The sequence below is a fragment of the Scyliorhinus torazame genome, chromosome 15, assembly GCF_047496885.1.
Source record: "Scyliorhinus torazame isolate Kashiwa2021f chromosome 15, sScyTor2.1, whole genome shotgun sequence".
Taxonomy (NCBI): Eukaryota; Metazoa; Chordata; class Chondrichthyes; order Carcharhiniformes; family Scyliorhinidae; genus Scyliorhinus; species Scyliorhinus torazame.
This window is the reverse complement of record NC_092721.1, coordinates 119,199,750-119,212,799: the sequence shown is the minus strand read 5'-3', so window position 1 is coordinate 119,212,799 and position 13,050 is coordinate 119,199,750. Positions and strand designations below refer to the sequence as shown.

General features: G+C 48.6%; 2 protein-coding genes across 3 annotated transcripts in view; one reads left to right on the top strand and one right to left on the bottom strand.

Moving 5' to 3' along the window:
- tmem182a (transmembrane protein 182a) overlaps positions 1 to 2,654 on the bottom strand; it is a 151,158-nt gene extending 148,504 nt beyond the window's left edge. The window contains exon 1 of the mRNA XM_072476640.1: positions 2,502 to 2,654. Coding sequence (XP_072332741.1) covers positions 2,502 to 2,546 — 45 coding nt within the window. The 5' untranslated portion in view covers positions 2,547 to 2,654. The remainder of the gene's footprint in view (positions 1 to 2,501) is intronic.
- The window catches only part of mfsd9 (major facilitator superfamily domain containing 9), a 71,435-nt gene that overhangs the window by 25,282 nt on the left and 33,103 nt on the right, over positions 1 to 13,050 (top strand). For both annotated transcript variants that reach the window (XM_072476636.1, XM_072476637.1), the window contains one exon: positions 9,405 to 9,534. In XM_072476636.1, coding sequence (XP_072332737.1) covers positions 9,405 to 9,534 — 130 coding nt within the window. The remainder of the gene's footprint in view (positions 1 to 9,404; positions 9,535 to 13,050) is intronic.

Genomic DNA, 13,050 nt, shown 5'->3' with positions numbered 1-13,050 from the left:
TTCATATGGAGTTTGCACGTTCTCCCCGTGTCTACATGGGTTGTAACCCCACAACCCAAAGATGTGCAGGGAGGTGGATTGGCCACGCTAAATTGCTCCTTAATTGAAAAAAAAAGAAATGCATTGCTCACAAACTTCCTGGAAAGGTACCATACTTCTCTTCAAACCTTGCTTTCAGTTCGTGGTTCTGTAGTTTCAGGAATACAGCCCCCACAGGCCTTCTGGAGAGGGGGATAGCGCTCACAGCAGCATTCTGGACAGAATTGTCTGGATCTTTTCTCCATGCTGCCAGAATCAAAACTGAAACCTTGGGACTCCGAAAAACATACCAGTGGGATAAGATGCAATCACAACATGTTACTAGGCAGAGCACAACCTTTTGGCCAATCCACCTAACCTGCACATCTTTGGACTGTGGGAGGAAACCGGAGCACCCGGAGGAAACCCACGCACACACGGGGAGAACATGCAGACTCCGCGCAGAGAGTGACCCAAGCCGGGAATCTAGCCTGGGACCCTGGAGCTGTGAAGCAATTGTGCTAACCGCTATACTACTGTGCTGCCCAATGGGGGAATAAACAGGAATACACGAGTCATTATTGTAATGTAGGAAATACAGTAGCCAATTTGCCCACAGCAAACTCTTACAAACAGCAATGTGATAATGACCAAATTATATGGTTTTGTGATGTTTATTGAGGGATAAATATTGACCAGGACGCTCTTCTCCAAAATAGTGCCCTGGGATTTTTTTACTTTCACCTGAAAACGCAGGTTTGGTTTAACACCTTATCCAAAAGAAGGCACCACTTGTGGTGCAGCATTCCTCAAGACTGCACTAGCATGTCATTATTGAATTTTGTGCTCGGATACTGCAGTGGGACTTGAGTCCAGACCCTTCTGACTCTGAGGCGGGAGTGTCACCACCTGAGCCACCGCAGACTCTGATCAGCAATATATTTTATTACAACTGGCTTTAGATAGTTTCAAAGGAATGGATCCACTCATACAAGCTTTGTGTGAGACCCACAAGGTTCCATGGCATGCGTTGAAGCTCCCGTTGAAATACAAGTACCGGACCTGGTATCATGTGCTGCATACGGGGATTTTCTAGATTTTGGGTCATTCAATCACATTTGCACAAAATACTTAAAACAAAACATTATTTTGAGGCTTCATGCAATTCCTGTACAGTTACCATAAGAATAAGAACTATTTCTAATTTCCACAGTCAAGCACATAAAGCAGCAAATCAGCATGCGGCAATCTGGATATGACAGACAGAAATGCCTGATGGGATTGTAGTTTCTATGGCGGGACCTAGTTTTTGGCACTTCTGGATTTTGGGACAGCAGTTAGGGGGTCAGGCACCTGTAGTTACTTTTTGCACTCTTTGAAAATTAGATTATTGATCCAAAAAGGCTAGCAAAGTGATCTCTCCTGCTTCTGGATTCTTCTGCTTGAGTTAAAGATGAAATGAAATGAAATGAAAATCACAGGTAGGCTTCAATGAAGTTACTGTGAAAAGCCCTTAGTCGCCACATTCCGGCGCCTGTTCGGGGAGGCTGGTACGGGAATTGAACCGTGCTGCTGGCCTGCCTTGGTCTGCTTTAAAAGCCAGCGATTTAGCCCAGTGTGCTAAACCAGCAGGCTGCTTGCCCTAAAGACACATGTCTATTAATCATCCATGGATCAAAATAATGGGCGGGATTCTCTGTCAGCGGGATCCTCCGTGTCGTGGGCAGCGCACACCCGCCGCGGGTTTCCCGGCGGCTTGGGGGTGGCCAGCTGCCAGGATGGAACATCCCGCTGTCGGCGGGGGCCACCGCGTCAGAAAACGGGCCTGGCGGGACGGAGAATCCTGCCCAATGTTTCTCATTGTGAGCAAATGAGAACAATCTCAGATTAACTATTGATACCGAGGAACAACAATTAGTACACCAATTATTCACATGTTAGTGCTTCAACGTCAGCCCTGTCACAAAAAAGTGAAAAGAAATCTTGCTTTGGTTGTATTACAAACATTTTTCAGTTGACATGATCTCATCCAATACATCATGCAGTTAAATTCTTTGCTGGGTTTCTCGGAACCGCAAATATGTTTACCAAAGCAAAACTACAGTCTCTGAATTCTTGCAATGAACATATTAATTCCACAGGAATCCATTGCACCACATGTTCTATCCCTTCTTGGCAAGTCAGCAGCTTGAAGCAAATGTTTGAAATTTGTCTCACTGAAATAAATCGGTTGATTCAATGTGACACGTGTTTTTAAATAGAACAGAATTGGTTTGCAGTTTAAATGGAAATGAAACTTGGTGCGATCCTTACAGCCAAAATAACTCTAAATATGGTTGAATTTTTAAAGAATTACTTTAAAACTGTCAGGTATCTAATAGAATTATCTGTTGGTTTAAACTTCGACAAAAATATGAATACGGTGTGAGGACACTTTGCACTAATCCGTCAATCCAAATGATTATTTTCTGGAGTCAACTCACCTTCACGTAATATTTTTTGTTAATCGTGGATTTCCAGACAGGCATTAACTACACACGTCCCGAAGTCCCCGGTTGAAATCCACTCTGCTTGAGCTAGCTGATGCTCGATCAATAAGTCCAGAAGCAAGCTTGGATGACAATTGAAAGCTTTATTGTACTGGATGATTCCCCCAGCTGCGCAGGTGCAGAATACAGCTGCTCAGGAGACCCAGGCTCTTATACTCCGCCTTACTGGGCGGAACCAGCAGGCAGGCTTCACCAATGATATTGCTGTCTCAGGTACCTCCCACACCAATGGGAGGTACAGCAGGAGGTACCAATCTTACAGCATTATCCAGGGTACCGTAATACCCCTAATACCGACTACCACACGAGGTACCTTAATTGAGACAGCAGCCATGATACAACTGGCCCAATATCCAGATTTTGCAGTCAGCGGTGAAGCAAGGGTGCTGACCCCAAAGAAAACAGCTCACAATGATCCAGTGATATCTGTGACATGTTTGTGCCATTTACCCGCAGCAGTTTATATCTACTGGCAAGCGAATGCTGTCATCAAGCAGGGAGGCACCAGTCATATCAAAGTGTCCACATGCAACTAACCAGGAAGTTAAAAGCACTTTATTATCCTACAGTGTATTAAATGATTATGATCGGTAGTGTATTAAATGATTATGATTGGATTAAGATAGAATCTAAACTAAAGGTAAACAAGCTCCTTAAAAAAACGTATTTTAACATCTGTAGAATTGGTTTATCATTATTGTAAAGGCCCTTTCTGTTGGTTCACTTAGTTCCTATTTCTTTTATTTTGTTCAGTGGATCAATAATGGAGACATACCTTTAAGTTGAGCAAAGGAAGTGTCAAAACAGTACACTGTGTTATAAAGTTTTGTCTTTGGGCAGAAGAACCCAGATTTCGTGGCAGCCAAGATATTGGAGCGGTTCATTTCAATTAATTGGCTGGTGGCCGAAGGATTGGCCAGGGACAGTATTTCGCCCAGCAATCGATAGCGATTGGTTCCAGTCAGGTGGCGGTTTTCGGAGAGAACCCAGGAAAAGCAACTGGAACCTCAAGGTGGAAGCAGCTATCTCTCTCCGCTGCCTGCTGCCTGCTGTCTGAAGGCAGAAGTTCCTAGACCCTGAAAGAAGAAGCTGTCTCTCTCTTCTCGAATGCTGGCTGCGTGCTATTTCTGTGACTCTACAGTGAAAACCATTACAAGCTGAAAGAATAGGGAACATCCATCTGAAAGCCTAGACTGAAGAAGAAACTAACTGGAAGACGTCCATCTGAAACAAAGGGCGAGATCTACTGGCCACGTCGCCCTCGAACAGGAGGGCGACGTGGCCAGTAGATGCTGGGTGAAGCCGACCATGGGTTTTCCGGCAGCCACTACACTTTAGATCTTACGAGGTGTTGGGATCAGGATCACGCCCACAATGGGCGGACCAAGCTGCACTTGCGGATGTAGGCCTTAAGCCTACTAACGCCTACTTATCCGTGATCTACCGGCCTCCCAACATCTAACAGCCTCTTCAGGGTGTCCCCAGCTGGGTGCCATTCAGTATTGATCCACACAAATGTGGATCAGGCAGAATGGCACCTGGGAGGTCTCTTAGACCATCGGAGGCCCCCCGGGTGGCCAGGGATAGTGCAGGGTGGCCCCCCCTGGCCTTCCCCCGGAGTGTGGGCACTTCGGCATTGCCTGGGCTGGCCCTTGGCACTGCCACCCTGGTACTGCCAAGATTCCTAAGTGGCACTACCAAGCTAGCAGGAGCACTGCCAAGGATGGCAGTGCAAGGGGGTTGGGACAAGGGTGGCACTGCCCAGGGTCAAGGCTTGAGGGCGGGGGGCCATGCCCATGAAAAGAGTGGAGTGGGGTGATGAGTGAGGTCCTGGGAGGGGGCTCTGTAAGGGGGCCTGGGGCGGCCTGAAAGGGGGAGAGGGGGGGGGGGGGGCTGGGGGCAGGGACCCCATAGTGGGGTGTCCTCAATTGGGGTGGGTGTGGAGTACTGCCCATGTGTGTGGAGGTGATATTGGCCATGGGTGGGGGTTGTGGGGGACCCACAAGCTCAATTCGAGATCATGGTACCCTTTCAAAATTTGGCCCAATCTATGAGTTCAGCTCCACAGTGATGAAAAAAATTCGAAGTGTGGGTTAAACCGGTGTGAAACTCCCCAGGCCAAAAAAGTGACTGAGGAAGCAATGTATTGGCTGTTCACGCGGCCGGATATTCTGGTCCCACGCCGGCCTACCAGTTTCCCGGGTGCAGTCCAGGGAAATTCTGTTGACAGCAGCGGGGTCATTAAATCCTGCTGGCGGGCCACCTGTGCCGCAAAAAACCACGCGGTGTATTGGTCGGTAAATCCTGCCCTGTTATTAGATATGGGTGGGGAACACGCCAGCGGGAAACTCCCAGCAAAATCTGCCGCAAATGACTCTTGGAAATGTTTCCATGAAATTGCGCACAAAGACTCTTATCCTTTTACTTTCATCATTGTTTTGCACCTCTCTTTCCCCTTTGTGTTCGTTTGTCTGTATGTGTGCAGAGGGTGGGGCAAGTTTAAAGTGGGGGGGGGGGGGAATTCAAAGATTAGATAGTAGTTAAACAGTTGGATTTGTTGCCTATTTAATTATAGTTACTGTAAAAAAATTAATTGTGTTTAAATTTACTGACATGGTGACTGTAGTTATTGGGCAGTCAAAGACCTTGGGTATTTTAAAATAAAGGTTAATTTCAACTGTGTTGTGCTGGTCAAGTGGGGCTGGAATTGACTGCACCGGCCTAGAGTGTGGTAACATTATGGAGAAATTTGACATTCGTGCCGTTTGGAGCTGTGCCTCAAGCACAGCATCTGGTTAAGTGGAGAATATTTGACAGAAGCTTCTGGATTTTCAGATTACATCATGCATGTGCAGACTCTAGACATTCAGCGAATGTTGGTAATTACTGACAATTCCATCGTTGTCCCCACTGCAATATCCAGGCCTGCAGGGTAACGATGAGAATGCCATCCCAGATTCCCACTCTTGGGCTTAACTTTCAGCCCGAATGGAAGAAAGCAGGAGGGTGCTGAAAGTGGCATTGCCGGCTGGCGTGCCATTTCCCGGTTCTCTATCCTGCCCCTGGGCCATTTTCCTGGAAGCAGCATGGGGATGGGAGCAGTGCTATGAGCCTATATGCAGCGGGTAACTAATTAAGCCAATTATGGCCCGATTAAGGCCTGTTAAGAGAGGCTGATTTGGGTTTTCCAATTTGCCTCTTAAGTTCCCTGCAGGCTGGAGGGAGCAGTTTAGAACTCCCAGCAGCAGAGCTTGGTTAGGGGCGAGGGGGGAGCAGCGATTTTTGAGAGACCTGGCCACCAAATAGAACATCTTGCTCTGGCTGGACATTTTGTGATGCCCAAATGTCCTTGATGTGATCAATGTAGTATATTGAGTCTCTGAACTCTTGGAATGACCACTCTCTCATCATGTATGAGTAATCATCAACTACACTGAGGTGTTCTTTCTGTTCATAGTAATGTCTGAGAGGGTGGGATTGTTTGGCATGTATGCTGGCCATCCTTTGACTGTGCTCGCTGACCTGAGCACATCTCTCATCAGATTTTTGTGCATCTCCAATTTCATTCAGCCACTGAATTATTGCTAGTAGACTTGTGCTTGTTGTCGATGCAAAGGTTTCTACCTTGTCAACAAGGACTACATCACGTTGTACAGGCTTTGTCACTGGCAAAAGAGCATCTGCAGTAATTTGCTGTTTTCCCAGAACATTCTCTGAAAATGGGGCCATGTCCCCATGCTGGCAGGAAAACCGCGCCAACGAATCCGGCATCAACGGCGCCCGAAAGTGAGGGATTCTCACCTTTCTAGGGGGCAACGTTGCCGCTGGAGTCGTCCCCGCTGCTCCAGCCGGCGGGGAACGGCCCGCACGAGTCCACGCAGGCGCAGAATGGCCAGCGTATTTCCGCGTATGCACGGGGGTTCCCTTCTCCACGCTGGCCCCTGGGCAATGTGGCGGAGCCTTACAGGGGCCCGGCGCGGAGGAAAGAAGGCCCACACGGAACCAGCCTGCCCGCCGATCGGTAGGCCCCGATCGCGGGCCAGGCCACCATGGGGGCCCCCGCACAGGGTCGGATCCCCCCTGCCCAGGACGGCCCCCGCACACTTACCTGCCAGGTCCCACCATGTGTGAGGTGAGTAATCCACGCCGGCAGAACTGGGCAAAACTTGTCGGCCACTCAGCCCATCGGGGCCCGGAGAATCGCCGGGGCGGGGGGGGGGGGGGGGCGCTGTCAACGGCCCCCGACCGGAGTGGTGGGAATCCCACTAGCGCCCAAAAAACGGTGCCGGAGAATAGGAAAGCCGGCGGCAAGGCGGGATTTGCGTCTCCCCCCGGAGATTCTCCGACCTTGCGCCGGCCCAGATGGAAATTGATGCAGGCTTTTCTGATTAAGAGAGAACAACTCTGGTTCAGTAGCACATATATACGGTTTAAATAATTTTTCTCTGGATATATTGAAGGGTTGCATTCAGTTGCCCTATGACCTTGAGTTCTATATTTCCTGTCCCATACAGTTATATGCTTGATGGCTGAAGAAAACTTTCCTTCAACCATTGTTCAGTATCAGAAAAAAAACAAAATTTCTCAGCTGTGTCGAACTTAACGCATGTTTTGTTTCTCCCAATTAGGGTATCAGCTTTCCAGGATCTTTCCTGGATCTCTCCAAGAAAAGGCATCTCAATATGATTGATATCTTCTACTTCATGAATCTTGCTACCTTTTGAAGGCTTTTCTTTTTGCTTACTCTGTGCAGGCTTCTTGCTGTAGCACACAGCTAGAAAGTGACCCTTGTTTCTGTAAATTAACTTTCTGTCTCTTCACTGGGACAATTTTTACACCTGTGTTTTCTCCTGCTACACTGATTGCAGTTAGCTGGGGCAGTCAATGGACAGTTTTTCCTGCCTCCCTTGCTCTTTTACAGCCATTTCTCTGCTTTCACATTGAACATACCCCGCTGAGTTAGTCAGTTTTGAGATATGGTTCACCCTGTCACTCCGAATCACTGATTGATTTTGCTTCCAGATTTCAGCTTGTCTGCTCAGTTGAATTGCCTTTGTTAAGGTTAATAGAATCCATCAAATCTCTACAATGCAGAAAGAGGCCATTCGGCCCATTGAATCTGCACCAATCCTCCGAAAGTGCACTCTACCCCGCCCTATCCCCGTAGCCCCGTGCATTGATCATGGCCAATCTTTGACATGTGGAAGGAAACCGGGGAACCTGGAGGAAACCCCAAATAGACACGGGGAGAACTTGCAACATCCATACTGACAGTCAGTCAACCAAGGCTGCAAACTCCAGACATATAGTCACCCAAGACCAGAGTCGAACCCGGATCCTTGGCATTGTGAGACAGCAGTGCTAACCACTGTGCCACCTGCAACTAGTCAGATAATGCTTCATCCAAGAGTCCAATGACAATTGTGTCCCTGGTTATTTAATCTGTAAACTACCATATTCAGAATTTTCTGTAAGTCTATAATAAATGTACCAATTATCCATGTATTTTGGTTCCAATTCTAATTCTCTTCCCGCATCTAGTGATGCATTAAGGCAAACTTTTGTCGAGCTAGTTATTTCTGGAACAAGTCACTAGTCTGTCACCAGAGGCATATAGCTTGAGGAGCACCACTCCGCATCATGTATGGCTGACCAGGGGCTCTCCCGCTCTTACCGCCGGCCATTGCCACTATGGAAGGATTTGCAGGTTGACACTCCATCTGTTTGGCCGGGTTATGAACACACCTTCTTTGACCTGGGATGGAACTCGAACCTGGCTCAGAGGCAGGGAAGCTACCTATTGTGGTACAAGACCTTGTATTTGGGTAGGCTTAAAAATGTAATCCTCTTTACAATGGTATTGTTTCACAGATCGGGGTAGGCATCAAGTACTTTTATCACTTAATTGTACACTGTATTGTGAATGTTGTGATGGACAAGAGAACAGACGCCAATTCTGTTATTTTTTTAAGTACTATAATTTGTCTGAGCTTGAGTGCAGTCTAATAAACAATCTGATATTCTGCAATTGTGGAATATAATTTGTCATTGGTATCGCTTTTTATTTCTGAGACCTAAAAATGCAATCAAAATAGAGCTGGCAAACGTTTGTACTAAATTTCAAGGTGACAGTAAAATTATCAGCCGCTAATTTTGATTATATTTTTCTAGAGACCTTGTTTGCTGCACCTAGAAGATAGTGTAAACAGCATTGTTTGCTGCACCTAGATAGTGTAAACTCTCAGCTGACCAGAAGAGGGCCCCCACGATCTAGATTTGGTATGCTGCTGTCTTCTGCTTCATAGAACCCATGGACCTTATACTTGTAGGTGGAAAATGATGCCAAATTGCTGAAAAAAATGAATTTGGGATCCCATTTGTTCAATATTACAAGCTGAAACAAATCATTATAAATTAATCTTCTCATTTCTAATGCTAGTTTAGCACTGGGCTAAATCGCTGGCTTTGAAAGCAGACCAAGTCAGGCCAGCAGCACAGTTCAATTCCCGTACCAGCCTCCCCGAACAGGCGCCGGAATGTGGCGACTAGGGGCTTTTCACAGTAACTTCATTTGAAGCCTCCTTATGACAATAAGCGATTTTCATTTCATTTTATTTCATTCATTTAAGTGTGGAGCTCCAATAAAATGCTGCCGTCTGTTTTCTCCTTGATAACAGACAGAACTATTAGTGGAAGAGCGACACAATGGTTTTGGCCACAGGAGTTAATGTTGCTGACTGCTTAGAGCCTCATTCAAAATGCTGATATCATCATGATTAAAGTGTAAGATAGTAATTAAGATTACAAGCAGTTAAACTATTTTTTTCTTTTGCCTAGGGCTCGTGGACTGATGTTGTAGGAAGACAAAACGTATTGGTGATCACTTTGATATTTAGCGGATTTAGCTACTGTCTACTTGGCCTCTCCAGTAGCATCCCTTTGCTAATGCTGGCTAGGATTTGCACGGGTAAGCATAAAACCGGAACCCACAAAAGCCCATTATCTTTGGTATGTTATCTAGGCTATGTGACAGATTTGAAAATGATACTTTTAAAGGGATTTTATAACCTGCAAGTTACTGGCAGTGAGTTCCACAACGTCAGAAAAAAACTTGTTTTTAAACTGCCTGTTTCTGTGTAGATTTTAATCGTTTGCTGTCAAATGTGTGGTAGACCATGTTAAGAATGTGATGTGGTTTCAATTGGACTTTACTTTATAAAGTCATTTCATAAACTCTGAATTTCAAACCCTCAGATTGCTTTGTATTTTCTGCTGACGGGAATTTCACTCATCTACAACCTGTGTGCTGAAGTTAGATGTTCTGGTTTTTGGTTCTAACTTATATTATTTAGTTAATAATTCTTAAACTATCTTCTCAAGGGAGGGGGAGAGGTGGAAAGAGGATTTACCTTAATATAGTAACCTTTCACAAGCTCAAATTGTCCCAAAGCACTTTGAAGTCAGTGAACTACTTCTGAAGTGTAGTCACGTGTTGTAATTTAAAGAAACATGGCTCACAGCAAGCTCCCAGCGTGATGGTGACGAGATAACATGTTTCAATGATGTTGAAGGGATAAATGTTGGCCAGGCCACCAGGATAATTTCCTTGCTCATCTTGGAAATAATATAAATTGCTTGGCATCTTTCCTACATTACAACATGCAAATTGGCAGAGGACACGTCAGATTAGAGAAATTAAAACATGGCTCAAAAACTGGGATGAGAGAAATGGGTTCCTGTTCGTAGATACTGTCACCAGCATTGGGAAAAGTGGGATCCGTACAGTTGGGACAGTCTACACCTGAATCGTGCTGGGGTTGGTGTTCTTGCGAGCCGCATAACAAGAGAGGTAGAGAGGATTTTAAACTGAACAGGGATCAAATTTGTGAAAATGTGGTCAATCAAAGAGCAGAGGTGGGAGAGGAATGACGCATTGGTATTGTCACTGGACTAGTAACCCAGAGACCCAGGATAATGCTCTGAGAACCCTGATTTAACTTTCACCATGACAGGTGGTGGAATTTGAATTTTTAAAAATCTGAAAATGAAAAACAGACCAGGGGCGGGATTCTCCGACCCCACGCCGGGTTGGAGAATCGCTAGGGGCTGGCGTGAATCCCACCCCCGCCGTGTCCCGAAGTCTCCGCCACCAGAGATTCGGCGGGGGCGGGAATCGCACCGCGCCGGTCGGCGGGCCCACCCCCGCCGATTCTCCGGCCCGCGATGGGCCGAAGTTCCGCTGCTGGAATGCCTGTCCCGCCAGCGTTGATTAAACCACCTTTTGAACGGCGGGACAAGGCAGCGCGGGCAGGCTCCGGGGTCCTGGGGGGGGGGGGGGGGGGCGCGGGGCGATCTGGCCCCGGGGGGTGCCCCCACGGTGGCCTGGCCCGCGATCAGGGCCCACCGATCCGCGGGCGGGCCTGTGCCGTGGGGGCACTCTTTTTCTTCCGCCTTCGCCATGGTCTTCACTATGGCAGACGCGGAAGGGACCCCCTCCCCTGCGCATGCGCGGGGATGACGTCAGCAGCTGCTGACGCTCCCGCGCATGCGTCGCCCGGCGAAGACCTTTCGGCCCCGGCTGGCGTGGCGCCAAAGGCCTTTCCTGCCAGCCGGTGGAACGCAAACCACTCCGGCGCGGGCCTAGCCCCTCAAAGTGAGGGCTTGGCCCCTAAAGGTGCGGAGACTTCCGCACCTTTTGGGGCTGCCTGAAGCCGGAGTGGTTCCCGCCACTCCATTATGCCGGAACACCCCGCCCCGCCGAGTAGGGGAGCTTCCCGCCCCATGACGGGAAGGGATAGAGAGTACAAATCTACAGTATATCAACAGATGAGACTGCAAGTTATAAAAAGAATAAAAAGATAAAACTAAAGGCTGTGTATCTGAATGCACGTAGCATTTAATACAAAATAGATGAACTGAGAGGACATATAGAAATATATAGTACGACTTCCGGTTGCGGCTATGCGGAGCTAAGCTGCACGATTCGGCAGCTCCCGCGAACACTTTCGGGCTCGATAGAAGAGCCCCAACGGAACTTTTGTTACAGCCAACCCGTGGGGAAAAGAGGAGAGAGGTCCCCTACCAACTTGTATGGACCGGACCCGCAGCAAAACGGCCAAAAAAGTGGCATTGGAGCAGCGGGAGAAGAGAGGGAAAACAAGCGAAATTGCGGCGGCCGGGGACAAAGAGGAGATGCAGGAATTCATCAAGCGCTGCTTTGAGGAGCTGCGTAAGGAGATGGCGGCGCCTATGTTGGCAATAATTAAAGGACTTGGGGCAACCCAGTAAGCCGACGAGGTGAAGATCCAGGAGATCCAGGACAAAGGGAGTGAGAATGAGGACGAGCTCTTGGGCCTGGCGGTGAGAGTGGAGCGGCATGAGGCGCTACACAAGACATGGGCGGGAAGACTCGAAGACCTGGAGAACAGGTCGAGGAGAAATAATCTGAGGACCCTGGGTCTCACAGAAGGAGTGGAGGGGGCCGACGCCGCGGCATATGCGGGCACAATGGGTGCGGAGCCCCCCCCCCCCCAAGGTTGCTGGAGCTGGAAGGGGCGCACCGGGTGCTGGCGAGGAAGCCCAAGGCAAATGAGCCACCAAGGGCGATGGTGGTGAGATTTCACCGGTTTACAGACAGAGAGAGGGTCCTGAAATGGGCCAAGAAGGAGCGGAGCAGCAGAGCCCCTCCAATCCGGCTCATAACGTGGAACGTGAGGGGCCTGAATGGGCCGGTGAAGAGGGCTCGAGTGTTCGCGCACTTGAAGGGACTGAAGGCAGACGTGGCTATGCTCCAAGAGACACACCTGAAGGTGGCGGACCAGGTTAGGTTAAGAAGGGGATGGGTAGGACAGGTATTTCACTCGGGACTGGTCGCGAAAAATAGAGGGGTGGCAATTCTGGTGGGAAAGCATGTGTCATTTGAGGCCAAGACGATCGTAGTGGATAACGGAGGGGGATATGTGATGGTGAGTGGTAGGTTGCAAGGGACGTGGGTGGTGTTGGTAAATGTATACGCCCCGAACTGGGATGATGCTGGATTCATGAAGCGCATGTTGGGGCGCATTCCGGACCTGGAGGTAGGAGGACTGATAATGGGAGGGGACTTCAATACAGTGCTGGACCCAGCACTGGACCGCTCCAGATCAAGGACTGGAAAGAGGCCGGCGGCGGCCAAGGTGCTCAGGGGGTTTATGGATCAGATGGGGGGAGTGGACCCATGGAGGTTTGCAAGACCGCAGGCCAGGGAATTTTCTTTCTTTTCCCACGTGCACAAGGCCTACTCCCGGATAGATTTCTTTGTTCTGGGCAGGGCGCTCATCCCGAGGGTGGAGGGGACGGAGTATTCGGCCATAGCCGTTTCGGACCATGCCCCGCACTGGGTGGAAATGGGGCTGGGAGAGGAGAGGGACCAACGCCCGCTGTGGCGGCTGGATGTGGGACTGCTGGCAGATGAGGTGGTATGTGGGAAGGTGAGGGGGTTTAT